The sequence below is a fragment of the Schistocerca nitens genome, chromosome 1 (assembly GCF_023898315.1).
Source record: "Schistocerca nitens isolate TAMUIC-IGC-003100 chromosome 1, iqSchNite1.1, whole genome shotgun sequence".
NCBI classification, from domain to species: domain Eukaryota; kingdom Metazoa; phylum Arthropoda; class Insecta; order Orthoptera; family Acrididae; genus Schistocerca; species Schistocerca nitens.
In genome coordinates, this window is record NC_064614.1 from 623,082,445 (window position 1) to 623,098,047 (window position 15,603).

The 15,603-nt window shown below is 39.2% G+C and overlaps 1 protein-coding gene across 3 annotated transcripts in view; it reads right to left on the bottom strand.

Moving 5' to 3' along the window:
• Positions 1-2,542: 2,542 nt before the first annotated feature.
• Positions 2,543-15,603, bottom strand: part of LOC126257579 (putative epidermal cell surface receptor) — a 445,086-nt gene continuing 432,025 nt past the window's right edge. For all 3 annotated transcript variants that reach the window (XM_049955577.1, XM_049955575.1, XM_049955576.1), the window contains one exon: positions 2,543-4,409. In XM_049955577.1, coding sequence (XP_049811534.1) covers positions 4,347-4,409 — 63 coding nt within the window. In that variant the 3' untranslated portion in view covers positions 2,543-4,346. The remainder of the gene's footprint in view (positions 4,410-15,603) is intronic.

Genomic DNA, 15,603 nt, shown 5'->3' on the forward strand with positions numbered 1-15,603 from the left:
GGGTCCAAACATGAAATTGTACATGTAAATTGATATTTTAGTGGTGATCTTTCAAGTAGCTTTTGCATCATGGTGATAACACAAGAACGCATTTCTTCTTTAAGCCTCAAGATGTCAGTCGGGTCCTTTACTTTCTTTAGGGCATCTTGTGTAGTAAAATGCAATGCGAAGCACTGAGCAATGATCAGATTCATCTTATCCTTCATGTCAATCTTCATGATGGATTTTTTGATTACCAAAATGTCTGATCTGACAAATCACTGTGTCAAAGAGGTAGTAAGAATGAACAATTCGTTGTACAAAAAAAGGAGCCATAGGTACATCACTTTGGAAACCACATATATAATCTTCGAACGCACATGCAACTACAGAGAAAAAAAAAAAAATTTTTTTTTGGGAGCTAAGAATTTGTCTTCTACTGCTTCAGACACGGTATTAAAACTCGCTGAACTAGAGAGGTTCTTGGCATTGAATTTTATAACCCCTGGAAAATACTTCCACTTGTTTGTGGCTATTAGTGTGGCTGTCCGAAGCACTTTTCCATATTGTCGAAATATGTATCATTGCGTTGCACCAAGAGCATAATGCATTTGTTAGTAATTTGGTGTCACACATAGTTGATGGAAAAATTGACTCATATGTACTTCAGTATCGAGTTATACCCTGTCTGAAAAACACTGCACTATGAAAATATTATGAACTTGTTCAACTGCACGGATGATTCACACAAGGCATCTCCATTACCGACGGTTTCCTTTGTGTCCTTCCATCTGAATGTTTCTTATCTCATTTCTAGTTAGATTTCTGCACTTAGTGGTTGATAAACATGTTATAGGCTTACTTAACTATTAACAATGAAGTGCAAAAGCAAAATAGCCGAACACAGGAACTGCAATAGCTTCGAATCAATTGTAAAAAGTGCCAAAAACAAAACATGAGTCACATGAAGTGTACCCCCACTAAAACTCACACAGCTATGCGCATGTAGGAATCTGGCAGCTCGGCAGTGCCAGAAAAAATTTTCCTGGTAGATTCTGGCTGGCTAGCTCTCTCACTGCTTATACACCAAACGGCAATTCTCCCAGTAGTCAGAAGTGGGAAAAGGCACTTTGTATACATGATTTCAACTCTGTGCATGCGCGATATGCTGTCTGACAGCATGTCCTGTTTAAAAAATAGCTCTCTCTCTTTCCAAGCATTAATACAGGCTTTGGGGGTCTGCTGTTATGCCCCCCCCCCTCCACCCCGAATGGAATGTGTGTACCCCGACTGTCTTCATCTAGTGTAAGCCACGGAACAGTGCGAAAGTGTTTCAAATGTCTGCGATTCATGTAACTGAGGTGGAACGTGGGGAACAGCCTGGTAGTCACCTAGCAGGAGGTGGAAAACCGCCTAAAAACATCCAGGCTGGCTGACACACCGGACCTCATCGTTAGTCCACCAGACAGATTCGATCCGGGGCCGGCACGCCTACCCAAGTCCAGGAAGCAGCGCGTTAGAGCTCTCGGCTACCGTGGCGGGTCTGTTTAAAAAATTGCTATTAAGGAATAATTAAGAACTGAGTAAAACCTGCATTTACGCTGAATTCACATATTTTTGAAGCTGTGCTCACATCTTTTTTTGCTGGCAATCAGCATGTCAAAAACTCGCTTTAAAAAAATATCAGTAGCAAGGCTCCCAAGTGTGTGCTTCCTAGAAGAGAGTTTCAAACAGAACCAAGGAAAAAAAAACCTTACTTGTGATCAATGGATCTTATACTAAGGTGGTGCCTAATATACATTAGTGTGGGTCATTTATTGAAATGTGAGAATTCAGTGTAGATACAGTAAGTCTTTCATTCAAGCTGCAATTTCGCACAAACATTTCAATAACATCATGTCTCTTGAACAGAGAGCCATGTTGGGAAAGAAATTACATCGAGTTGTATGGATGAAGACCTTGAGGATAATGTCAAAATAGCCTATTATTTGAATGCTTCTTAAAATGACCATAAATTGATTTAAAAATATTTTCGTGTACAAAAATAATGTGATGAATATTATGAAAAAATCCTGGTTTCCTGCAGAAATTCAAGGTCTTTCCTATGTTTTTTTCAAATTCGAGGCTTTTTCCCAGGTTTCAAGGCTTGGTGGCCACCCTGTGTTTGTTTTGTATTGGCGACATGTATTTAATCATTAATTTCCTTAAGGATACATGAGGAGAGCTGCAGAAATGAATTAGAGGAGTATGGTTTGCTGTTTGCTATGGCTTTGATCTGTCACTAATTAGACAGTTGCTTGACTGACTGAAGTAATTCCCATTTGTTTTAAGTAATTTTATTATTTCAAAATATATACAGACTATGAAAACTTCTATAAATATATGAGCAATAAACAGACTGACACAACTGAATGTAGAATACAAATTTGTTACAAGTTATGGACATGTATTGATTTCTTTTCCTTTAAATATTATCTAAATTTAAACATTTTGTATAGTCTTCACTTATAAATGAAACACATAGAAAGTAAAAAAATTATTGAGTAAAATGATTAAGATCACATGGATGATACTGAAGATTTATTGTCTTTGGCACATGAAATGAAAATAAGATTAAATAAAAAAAATTTCAGTATAGTAACATACAAGCAACATAGCAAAAATACTGTTTAACATCAAAAGTTCTTCGTAAATTGCCATCTGACCTCCTCATTGTAGGTAAGACTATATAGTGTTACTCTTCCTATATAAATGATAAACAGGAAAATTGTTTAAAGATTTCATATTTCTACAATTTTGGTTCGTTTCTCTTGCCACATCAATGAAGAGATTATTCTGTGGGGGAAGTGTGTAATACAAATTCTTGATTCAGAACAAAGTTTTTTTTTTCTATTAGCACTATGTGTGCTTACAGCAGGACAGTTGCAGATTTTTGTGATTTAATAATTGTTACTTGCTCAATTAATCATAGCTTATGAAAACGTAATGTTTAAGCCAGTTGAGACAGTTTTGTTGACAAAATTCAATGATTGGAATTGCCCCAGAGATTAAAGATCAAATGCTTCTTTTTTATACTCTTTCTTTTTCATTTTGAGATCATATACATTATTGTTAACCAGTATTTCTAATGATGTTTATCAAATGAAATAATCTGGTTACCAATTAGCATTAACTTTGATCTGCACTGAAATAAACTGTTTATCTTCAAACAAGTGATTTGTGTACTATACAATTTTTTTTGCCTGAATATTTCTTAAAGAATCATTTCCAATGGAAATATTGTCTTTTTGTATATGTTTGATATCTAGTAATGGATGACAACATTTCTGAATTCTAAAAGATCAATAATGAAAACAATAATTGTTTAAATTTTTAATAATTTTCGCCATCTTACTCTAAGTGTGCTAAACACTGCTACGAAAAACCCAGTGAAGGAAACTATATCTTGATTTTCATGTATGAAGAGAATGATCAAGGATGTATCACATGCTAAAATTATTGATTACTTGAATCAGGAAGGAAGGCATATATACATACATACAATAATGTTATTTGAATTCAAGTTTTTCAATAATTTAAAAATATAGAATGATACCTGCTCCATATTTACAATGCAAGCGCAATATAATTCTCTTTCAATGTTTTTATACAACTTATCAACACAATGCTGTACAATATTTTAATACATGTTCTTTTTGACTATGTTCAAATTAAATTCTCACCTGAAAACTACTCCCACACAAACTGCAGTATGGTTTTAACCATGAATGTTACATATATGCTCTGTAAACTGATAGTATATTATTAAGGTCTGATATTACAATGAGTGAATATACAGAAGTAAATGTGTGTTCTTATTCATAAAGAAAAAGAAGATAAGGCAAGGAAGTGCACTGTACTGCCTTGGGTGTTAGCTGATTAACCAAAGTATTCTAAAATTAGGAATGATAATTTCGAAAGAGCTCTGCATATAAAATAATACTCTCAGATATGCCTGTTATGCGTAGTGTATCTTGAGATGGTATTCTTAATGCATTATGTATCAAGACTTCCTCATGTGGAGACTCAAATGTAAGTCATTATATCCTAAAATACCAAAGATGGAAGTATTGCACAGGAAAATATAATTTCAAAGGCAAGTTGTATCAGCATGAACAGATCTTGTCTCTTGTCCACAAACTTGACTCCGTTCACTTAGCACTAGGACTCTTCGATCATTGTTCGAGTAATAGTTTTGCTAAAAGGATCCAGATTTGTAATGAACAGAATCCTGTCAACATTTTGCACTCACTTATCATATATGAACATACTCAACAAATATTTGCTGTGGTTCACATTCAGTCTTCATATTTGAGGTCATTGTCTCCTTATGGCGCTTCTGACCTCGTTACTGAATTTCCATTGGTTGCAGGTCCAGTACTGTCACAGGTCTGAAATGTTAAAAACATTTCATACATGAATTTAAATATAATGGCAAACACACACAATTAAATACAGATAAAAATTACTTAATTTTCGCCTTGAGTATTGAAAAAAATTCCATAATGTGAAAATGCATGAAAAATAATGAAACTGTCACTGCATCATATGCTTAACTTTCGCAACTGTAAGTTGATACAGTATTTACAAGTTACAGTCCATAGAGTCATGAGGATGTGTAAATTACTAAGACTATGAGGGTCATTCGGAAAGTAAAGAATTTCTCTTTTCTACAGATATTTTTGTATGATATAATTAAATGAAACTGTATTTTACATACAATTTGACACCCAGGCTACTTTCCTATGCCTCCCACATACTCAGTTGCCATTAAGTTGTTGAACGACTGACTAATGACTTCTTTAAGTTTATCATCACTTCTGTAGCATTGTCCACTCAAAAAAATATTTCAGTTTGGGGATTAAGTCTGGGGCTGAGTCCAGACTGTATGGCCGATGTTGAAACTTCTCCCAATGAAACTGCTGAAGCATGTCCTGTGTCACTCCTGCTGCATGTGGACATGCATTATTGTGAAATAGGATGACTCCACTAGTTATCACTCCATGGCACTTGTTTATAATGGCATGGTGAAGTCGCTGAAGTGTTTGACAGTAGGCCGCTACATTTAGGGTCTCATCTCTAGGCATGTAGTCGATGAGCAGAATACCCTTACAATCTTGAAACACCGTAGCCACAATCTTTATGGTTTAAATTTTTTTTGTTTCATTGGTGATTGCAAATAATGCCATTCCATAGATTGGCACTTTGTTTCAGGTGCAAAATGTGATATCCAAGTCTCACCACCAGGGACGATGTGATTCTAAAATTCAACACCATCCTTTTCGTACACCTGAGAAATGTCAATGCAGCTGGCATTTGTTTTGTTTCATGTTTGTCTAACCAAATTGAGGAAACCAATTGGCACACTGTTTTATAGCCCAGATCTGCACTAACAACGTCATAAAACACAATTGTTGAAATGACTACAAAGAATGAGTGCAGTCCATTAAATTGCGAAATGCCTATCTTCTTGGATTTTTGTTTCAATCCTTGCTTTGAGTGCATCAGTCACCATTGAGGGACAGCCTAAGCGATCTCCATTGCGAACATTTTTAGTCTGAGATTGAACACGATACATTACTTTCAAACTGACACTTTGTTCATCACATTACTGGAAACCTCAGTTATCCATCTACAAATTTAGATAGGCCAGACTTTTTGCACATTTCAAAAGTGGATAACACTTCACACCTCACACTTGGCAGGAGTTTCAATTTTGTCACACATTTTAAAGTCACACAGCTAAGTAGTCAGCAACTGTATTGGATGGTATCTGCCGCCAAATTGAAGCGGATGAGTACCAAGTTCAGTCGTTGGTTGGTGATGGTGGTGGGGGTCATGGTCAAAACGTTCTTTACTTTCCAAATGACACTCATACATCACTTATTTGAAGAAAAATTAACTAAGAAAAGAGAAAGAAAGGATATCAGACAGTAATCACACTTTACATAAGTTCTATACTTGTCTTTAATTTCAGAAACGTTAGTCTTCTAGATGACATTAATATGACACGATCTGCTGAACGTAAATCCAGTGATAATGTTCCTTTATTGAAAAATGCAATGGGATTATAGACAGTAAGGCAGTATTTACAGAAAATGCTGGATATTTAATATATCTGAACTTCTTTTTTTGCTTTTACTTGAAAGATATTAGAATACTTATGTAACTGTGAAATAAATGATGTAGTCCAAAATGGCTGAGAAGCTTAACTAGGGAAGCAGAAAATTTTTGTACAGTAATTCATGATTTTATTTTTTCCTACTACATTTCAAGAAGTGGCCTAGCCATATTTATCCATGTGATAGGGAGCACTGAGAATCAAATTTAAGTATAAACAGTGACAGGCTTGAATAACGTTAACTAATAGTCTGGATGGAGACCAAATAGCAAAATAAAATTTAAAAAAATAAGTAAAAAGTAGAACCAATACGTTACCTTTACACTAATAAATTTGCCCCAAGGGGTTGGTTGGGTAACATTGTTTGTTAAAGTCACTTCGAGTGCTTGCTTAATATCCCATTAGTAGGTATTTTTATGATGATAAGTGATGAAAAATATCAGAGCAATAAATAACACATGCCTTCTTCCTGATATAGTCTTTAACTTATTCTACATCCCTAAAGGTTTTAATCCATAATGTGTCAATGATTGGATGAATAAATTATTGATAACTGAGGTCAAGATAAGTATAGATTACATGGCAGTACAGTTCAAGAACCGAAAAGAAAAGAAAGAGAAACTTGTTAAAACCTTAGACCTTGTAACTATGTGTGCCTTATATAGAGCCTACAAGTAGATACACTGCATGGGTATGGCCTTTTTATACTATCCACCCTTTATCCTTCTTTTGCTTATGTTTCATTTAGCATTAGCAGCATCATTATAGCATAGGGAGTGCAATACCAAATATTCATAGCTTTCTGGTCTGTTCCTTGAAATAAAACAGATTGGTTAATTATACACTGAAGAGCCAAAGAAACTGGTACACCTGCTTAATATTGTGTAGGACCCCTGTGAGCATGCAGAAGTGCCACAACACAATGTGGCATAGACTCAACTAATGTCTGAAGTAGTGCTGGAGGGAATTGATACCATGAATCCTGCAGGGCTGTCCATAAATCCATAAGAGTACGAGGGGTGGAAATCTCTTCTGGATAGAACCTTAATAGAACCTTGCAAGGCGTCCAGATATGCTCAGTAATGTTAATGTCTGGGGAGTTTGGTGGCTGGTGGAAGTGTTTAAACTCAGAAGAGAGTTCCTGGAGCCAGTGTGTAGCAATTCTGGATGTGTGGGGCATTGCATTGTCCTGCTGGAATTACATAAGTCAGTCAGAAAGCACAATGAACATGAATGGATGCAGGTGATCAGACAGGATGCTTACATCACTCCAACTCTATACACCCCACACCATTACAGAGCCTCCACCAGTTTGAAGAGTCCCCTGCTGACATGCAGGGTCATGTATTCATGTTGTTTTCTTCATATCTGTCCATGTCCATCCGCTTGATACAATTTGAAACGAGACTTGTCCCATCAGGCAACATGTTTCCAGTCATTAACAGTCCAATTTCAGTGTTGACAGCCCCAGGCAAAGTATAAAGCTTCATGTTGTGCAATCATCAAGGGTACACAAGTGGGCCTTCAGCTTCAAAAGCCCATATCGATGATGTTCTGTTGAAAGGTTCACATGCTGACATTTGTTAATGGCCCAACATTGAAATCTGCAGCTATTTGTGGAAGTGTTGCACTTCTGTCATGCTGAATGATGCTCTTCAGCTGTCATTGGTCCCATTCTTGGAGGATCTTTTTCAGTCTGCAGCAATGTCAGAAATTTGATATTTTAGCTGATTCCTGATATTCATGGCAAAGTCATAAAACTGACAAATGGGAAAATTACCACTTCATTGCTACCTCAAGGACGCTGAATCCCATCACTCATGTGCCAAATATAACATGTTCAAACTCACTTAAATCTTGATAATGTACCATTGTAGCAGCAGTAACCAATCTAACAGCTGTGTCAGACACTTGTGTTATATAGCTACTGCTGACTGCAGTGCCGTATTCTGACTATTTATGTATCTCTGTATTTAAATACGCATGCCTATACAAGTTTCTTTAGTGCTTCTATGTACCACTCAGGTGCATCTCGTTCAGATGACTTTCTCCCAGATATATCATCTTTATTTTCAGCTTTTTGTAGGCATGCTTCTTTCAAAACATATTCTTTGGACCCAAATCAAATCAGTGTCTTCGTATTATCATAACAAAACATTTACCATGCTCCCTTCAAGAGCAAGTTGCAGTTGTACAATGTAGTGTCACTACCTAATCTTTGAGCAAAGGTAATAAGTCTTTAGCAAGATCAATAAGAAGTACTGAGAAAGTCACTACAGAACAGTGCATTCACAGCTGCTGGCTTGTAGGTGCCAGTGTGGTGATATGTGGATCACAATGACACTCATGCAAGCGGACTGCAAAATGAAGGTAGCCAAGCACAACAGTAAACTGAATCATACAGTGGGTCAGTCTTCACTGAATTTTGAGGCAGAGGGACTTCTTGTCACTTGAGACCAGCAGCACCACTATGACACCAGAGTTACACTGGACAGTGAGATCTATGGGCATCACCAGCACCAGCCATTGATTTGAAACTGGGCTGCACCTGCTGCCAGCACTAAGTCCTTCACAGGACTTGATGCCACCACCCCGTTGACCTGCCATACATGCCTACTGCCACCAATGTTGACTTCCTAGCAGGACTTGATGCCTCAGTGCCAGCCACCATCCAACTCTTTCCAGAGGTCAGCTAATCGAACCCTATGCACAGCCATCTCCACACATTGCCGCAGTGATGTGTGCAGAGTGAGAGACCATCAGCATTTCACACCACTGAGGGAAGTAGTAGGATGTCAGCAGCTGAGGCCTCCAAATGCTGCAAGCCTGCCCCCTGTCAGCATCGTAAGGTGTCTGCTCAGCATCCAGCATGGAAACTGCCACCCAAATATCAGCGCAAGTCAGGGACAACAGAGAGAGAGAGAGAGAGAGAGAGAGAGAGAGGCATGTTTGCCTCATTGAGCTATGAGAGGTCGTGTATTGGAGTAAAATAAAACCATTCTTTACTATCAACAGTGTTTCCACTGGGTACTCCAGCCCCTAAAAGTGGTGTCAGCAGTGCCAACAACCCCACAATCAACAGCAGAGGGTGTGCTACACTCACAGTGTAATGTCTGAGCCACAGCCTACAGTATTGTCATTTGGGGTCAGTGAGACTATTTTGTTCTTTCGTGGTGACAATCATGGGCTCGAGGATTAAGGGAGTGATAATAAAAGGGTCACTTTTGTAAAACCAAAGGAACTATTTGACTTTGTCACAGTTTAAGGGGAATTCTAGGGGTGATTTGTTAGTACCCGTGTGTTGTATGCAGTGCAATTTGCTTGGGCATTCTGCTCCTCATGCCAAGTCTGTAATAGCAGTTTGCTTTACATGTAATCACTTTGGGCACATGGTCAAGCAGTACAGAGTGTCCAGGTGGCTCAGGATTAGACAGAAGAAGTAGGTTGGTAGTATAGGTAGTTGCAGAGTGTTCTATGTGGGTTACTGGTGGATTGTTATTTTTGTGTTGTTTTTGATGTATTAGTTCTGAGTCACGAAGATGAGTGACGGAGAGGCAGTGCCAAAATCAAATACACATAGTGTCACCAGTGAGGAAGCTTGTACAGTCATTCATGACTATGTAGCTCAATTAAGGGTGGAAAAAGTGGTTTCAGGTAGTAAAGTTGTAGAGAAAAATGAGTAAATAGAGGTGTTAAGGTCACAGTCTCTAGGAGTGGATCCAGCAGTTGCTAGCCTTGTTTCTCTCTTCGCTGGTAGGTTGTATGAGGATGCGTTAGCATTTGTGGAGGATATGATGTCATTAGTTAACATATGGGATTGATCTGATAAAAAATTGTTATAGGTAGCCTTGTTTCATTTAACAGCGGAAGCAAAATCATTAGTGCAGTGCGCAGAGGTGTTGCAGACCAAGATGTCTAGGATAGTGTGCTTTGGGTAATCTTACGATCACTGTACAGCAGCTAGATTAGCATTGGAGTATGAGGAAACTGATGTGTCAACAGATATAAGGGATCAGAGAAATGTGTGTGTTGAATATAAAATCTTTTCATTGTGGTTGTACAGGGCACATGCAGAGACAGAGCTACCAGCCACAGAGGGGTACTATGGATGGAATGGACTCCAGATGACTTAAGATGTATAGTAGCAGGTATGGTGTGGGTTAGCAGCAGGGTTACAGAGGTGGTCTGGGACGTAAGAAGTACCCTAGAGCCGATGGAAGAAGTTCACATTAAATATAAATGCAGTGGCAGAATGTGCCCTAGCGGATGTGACATTGGGGGGGGGGGGGGGGGGGCACGTGTCAATGGCATCGAGAGAGTTTGGGGGTTGGAGGTGTTAGAACCCACTGTGCTACAAGTTGTGTGGAACAGGGGTAATGATATACAACCACTGAGGACAGTAATGATGAATTTTTTGTTTGAGACAACCAAGTTTAAGCAATATGTGGATATGGTGTCTCATATAAGCCAGCAGTAGACTTTCTGCATGCCATAATTAATCTTTGATGACTTATAGTGGAGCTTAGTGGAAAGACGTTCTGGCAAGGGGAATCTGTTGTCATTGTTGATCTGTCATGATGAGTGTAATGTGCAGGAAATCCAGTTAGAGTGCAAACAATGACATTAAGGCTTAATTTGCATGATTGTGTGTCAAGTGGCATCAGACGGTTGCTATGACTGAATGTGGAGCTTGTCTTACAAAGTGGTAAGTTGTGTATGGTGGAACTGCTGGAGGATAGTGAGGTACTGGGTGCAGCATGTTCTTTGGTGAAATGTAGTATTATACATATAAAAGATAGGGGCAGAGAGAAGGTAGTACCTTCCAAAGTGGGTAATTTTGGTGCTAAGGAGGTTAAGTTCGTGAGAAGGACTTTGTTGGCTACATTGGAGATTCTAAACGAGGAAGATTCTCACACAGAGGGTGTAGACTATAAGAGGGCATAGGATGCTGCTAAGACTGCATGTCATAACAAACTGAAGCAATTAAAGGAGACAGAAAGGATCTGTTTATCCACAAGGCCCATTGCCTGCTATGCCAGTAAAACAACACAGGATTCTCACAAGGAATGAAGCACTGGTGCATCAAAGCCCATACAGAATACCATGATAACTGCCACCAGTTTTGGGGGAATTTACAAATCAACATTTGGCTGACAGGATAACAGAAGTGAGTAGTAGCCCATGCAAACTGGGAATTGTGATAATGCCCAAGAAGTCTATGGCTTGAAGAAGTGTCCCTTTTGTTGCAGTTATTGCCATTTGAATAGTAAGATTACGATAGATGCTTACCCAATTCTGAACACCACAGAGATGACAGATAATCCAGGGCAGTGCCAGTACTTCTTTACAATGGACTTGAGGAGTAGAAGTTGTTCTGGAGAAAAAACCAAAAATGGCATTGTGCACCTTGGGGACACTATCAATACAGAAGGATCCTTCTGGGTTAAAAAATGCACTGGCAACATTCCAGTGTTTACTGGACAGAGTGCTGAAAGGATTAAAAGCTTGTGAATGTCTGGTGTATCTTGATGACATAACTGTCTTTTCAAGGAATATGCAAGAGCATAGGCAGTGACTCTTTGAAGTGTTCAAGAGGACACAAGTGGCTCATTTGACAACAAGTGTGGAGAAATGTCACTCTGCACAAGAAGTAGTCAACTGTATATGGCATGTGATTAGTAAGGATGGCATAAGAACTGATCCTAGAATAGTGCAAGCAGTGGAAGATTTTCCAGTACCAGGAACAACCAAGGAGTCACAATGTTTTTTGGGCTTCACAAATTATTATAGGTAGTTAATGAAGAGGTTTGTGTACACTGCAAGCCCACTTATGCAATCATTGAAGAAGGGTGTTAAGTTTATGTAGTTGGAAGAATTTCAGGGAGCATTTGTCGAATTAAAAGAGATGTTCACATCATATGTGGTGGTGGTGTAAGCAGACTTTCATACTGTAATGTGATGCATTGAGACATGCTCTTGGATGTGTTTTGAGCCAAGAGATTAATGGTCAAGAACACCCTGTTGCCTTTCTATCAGGACAATTGAATGCAACAGAGAGAAATTATTCTGTGACAGAGAGGGAAATGCTTAGTATGATGTAGGAAGTTCATGGTAGTGACAGACAATGCAGCTTTGAAGTGGTTACTAAATTTGAAGGACCCATCCAGTAGACTGATGAGATAGGCATTAAAACTCAGTGAATATCAGTATGAAGTAAACCACAAACCAGGGAAGAAACACTGCAATGCAGATGGGTTAAGCAGGAAGATAGCAACACTAAAAGCAGTAGTTCAGGATCTTGGGTAGTTGCAAGCAGCACATGCTGTAACAGTAGGGCAACAAACAGCAGTTTGCATTGTATGCAACATGTACCGGTTATTGTGTAGAGAAATGAAATTAGGACCATGGATGGTGGTGCAAGCCGACTTGAAGCAAGAAATACTACATGAAATGCATGATCACATTTTACCGGTCCTTGGGGATGTAGAACAATGACTTGGAGAGTGGCAGAAAAGTACTGGTGGAAGGGAAGGAAGAATGATGTCCATTAATATGTCATAAATTGTGTTGATTGTACAAAGAGGGCAGATTTAAATCAGAAGCAGATACTGTTATAGAGGTTGCCAGAAGAAATGGAACCATTTAGTTTCATTGGGGTGAACATGTTAGGCACATTCAGCCAAACACCAGCATGTAATCGTTTTGTGCTAACCATAAGAGACCAGTTTTCTCATTACAACAAGATGATGCTGATGCTGGACCAGCAGGCAGTCACAATCGTGCAGGGATTGGTTAATAGGTGGCTACTGAAGTTTGGAGTGCTGGGGACAATAATTATGAACCAAGGGATGTACTTCATGTTGAAGCCAATGAAGGAGTTGTGATGGTTGTCAAAAGTAAAATCATTGAGAACTAGTCCATTTCATCCACATGCCAATGAACTGATGGAACAAGTTCATCAGACAAATAGAAGGAGGCTTTATTATTATGTGACTGCAGCATTCAGACTGGGACACACATCTGACCTTTGTAGTGAGTGTGTAAAACTCCAAAATGCACACTAACACAGCTTATGGGAAGAAGATTCCATCACCATTCAACATGAGTAGCCAGGAAGGAGGCAGGAAGGGGGGATTGGTCCAAGAATTTGCAGAAATGATGAGGGAAATGTGAAGAAGGGTCATTGGAGCAAATAGTAAGGCACTGGAGAAGCAGGAAGACACACTGAAGCTAGTGGAGATATTACTTCAGTATAAAGTAGGCCAATCGATCATACTGTCGAGCCCATATGCTCCAAAGGGAGAAACGAAAAAGTTTGTAACACGGCACAAGGGCCTGTACTAAGTAATTCAAACCACACCACTACTAAATGTACAGCTGCAGCTGCCAAGTAGGTGAACAACTGCGAATGGTATCATTTAAACCATTCAAGGGTGCATCAGAGGCAAATCCATGAGAGGCTGAGCAGGAAAATATCAGCAGAACAAACACTACATCAGGATCTAGGGGAGTGGCAAGCAGCACAGAGTGCCAATAAAGAGTGTGAGACAGTTTAGCAACCAACAGCAGTTTAGCAAGGAAAGAGGCAAAGATAAAGAAGAAGCAGAAGGATGAGCAGCAGGAGAGAGAGATCCAGATACCGAATGCTCAGTATGCATTGAGACCAAAGACGTAACTGATATGTATTGTGATTTTATGTTTTCTGAGTATTGTTGTTTTGTGTAGAATGTAGGGCATTAAAGTTGTTTTAGATAAGGTTATAGGAGTATGCCTATGTTAGGGTAGGATTTACTGTTAGTGTATTAAGATATGCTGTTCAGAGACATCTTCTGAGGGAAGAGAAGATGATCTGTCCTCAAGTTGCTATATGGAAGGAGGGCTGGAAATGATGAATACTGGTTTTGGCAGTGCTGTACTTCTTCACTGGAGCACGGAGCAAGAGCGCTGCAAGATCACCACCTAGAGAGTGTAGTTCTATTTTCCAGACAGCCAGAAATGCTGCTATCCAGTCACATATGGTTATTAAGTTTAGTGTTTAATGTGTAGGAGTTGTAGAATGAAATTAGGAGGCTGGAGGTGGTGTTATCAGGGGTTACAACAGTTAGCAGATAGTGTGAGACCAAGAAATGTCTCAAAAGAGAACAGGAACTTGCTTGGAACATAAGCACGACTAAAGGAGCAGATCCAGGAGGTGATCTGAGGGGTACTGCATGAGTCCAGGAGAGTGAAAAGAGGATGGATTGATGCTGGGGATAGAATGCTGAAGACCATCTTCAGGACAGCATGTGATTTCAATATAACAAATTGAATAAAACTGCAGAGGCTAGAAAGGGGTCAGTGGACTGTGGAGAGGCATTCCACACAGATTGTGAACTTTAAGAGCAGCATGTTAAACAACAAATACTTGTTGACATAAAAGTTTTCTGAATATCGTACCACAATGTAATATAAAAAATTATGCTACAGGAATCAACGTTTCCACCATGGTTACATCAGCAGACCCAGAAGAAGATCACTGTAATCATGGCTGAAATGTTGGTTCCTCCAGTATAGTTTTTTACATGATGATAATGAATTTACCAGAGCCTCAGCAAGCACTCTAAACTGGGATTTGGAAGTGGTGCAAACGTGTATGCAAGTACTAGATGCAAGAATAATGATACAAGACTGTTGCAGTCACTAGGTGATAGTATATGGGATGGGGCAGTTACCTGAGCAGTATCAAAAATGGTTGTGAAAATGTAAGGAGAATTACTGCCAGAAACACAGCCGGTAGTGGAGCTGAACAGCCAGAATTGGCCATTCTATTACTATGGTGCTATGGTGGGTGTAATGACAGATAACACACGGTTGTACATATCAGTATAGATACTGGCATACTGGTAGCAAGCAAGCAGGCATACAGTCTTTAAGTGCCACATGATGCATACTTATCCGGTGAAGTTAGTGACAGTTGGAAAATTTGTACAAGTGATAGGAAGGTTGCTACTACTGGCAGAAGATGGGGATCAACATGTGGTGTGACCTAGGGTGAGTTTCAGCAATGTCAGATTGGGGTAGCCACTGTATGCCCGACTCATGAGACTGCAAAAAGTAGGAGCGCATGCACCCCACAACTGTTTAGATGCAAAACACAGTGACATACCTGCTGTAAAGAGGACATCGAACCAGAACCATATTTTCAGAGAGTGGGTTTATATTGGATATACTCAGTGTACAATACATAGTAGTGGTTGCTAGGTGCTATGAGCAAGGGAAACTCATGGGGGCAGGACATTTAGAGTTGTGAGGTAGTGGACTGTTAATCAACAGGATTGTGTGAGGTATTATGGATCCGTGTGTGGCAGTTATCGACTGCAAGAGTCGACCGCCTCATCTTTGAGAACGAACTTCTTTGAAAACTGTTAATCTCAGTGTGTTCCGACTCTGTATTCGAGCGGATGTGTTTGTACCAACAGGATAAA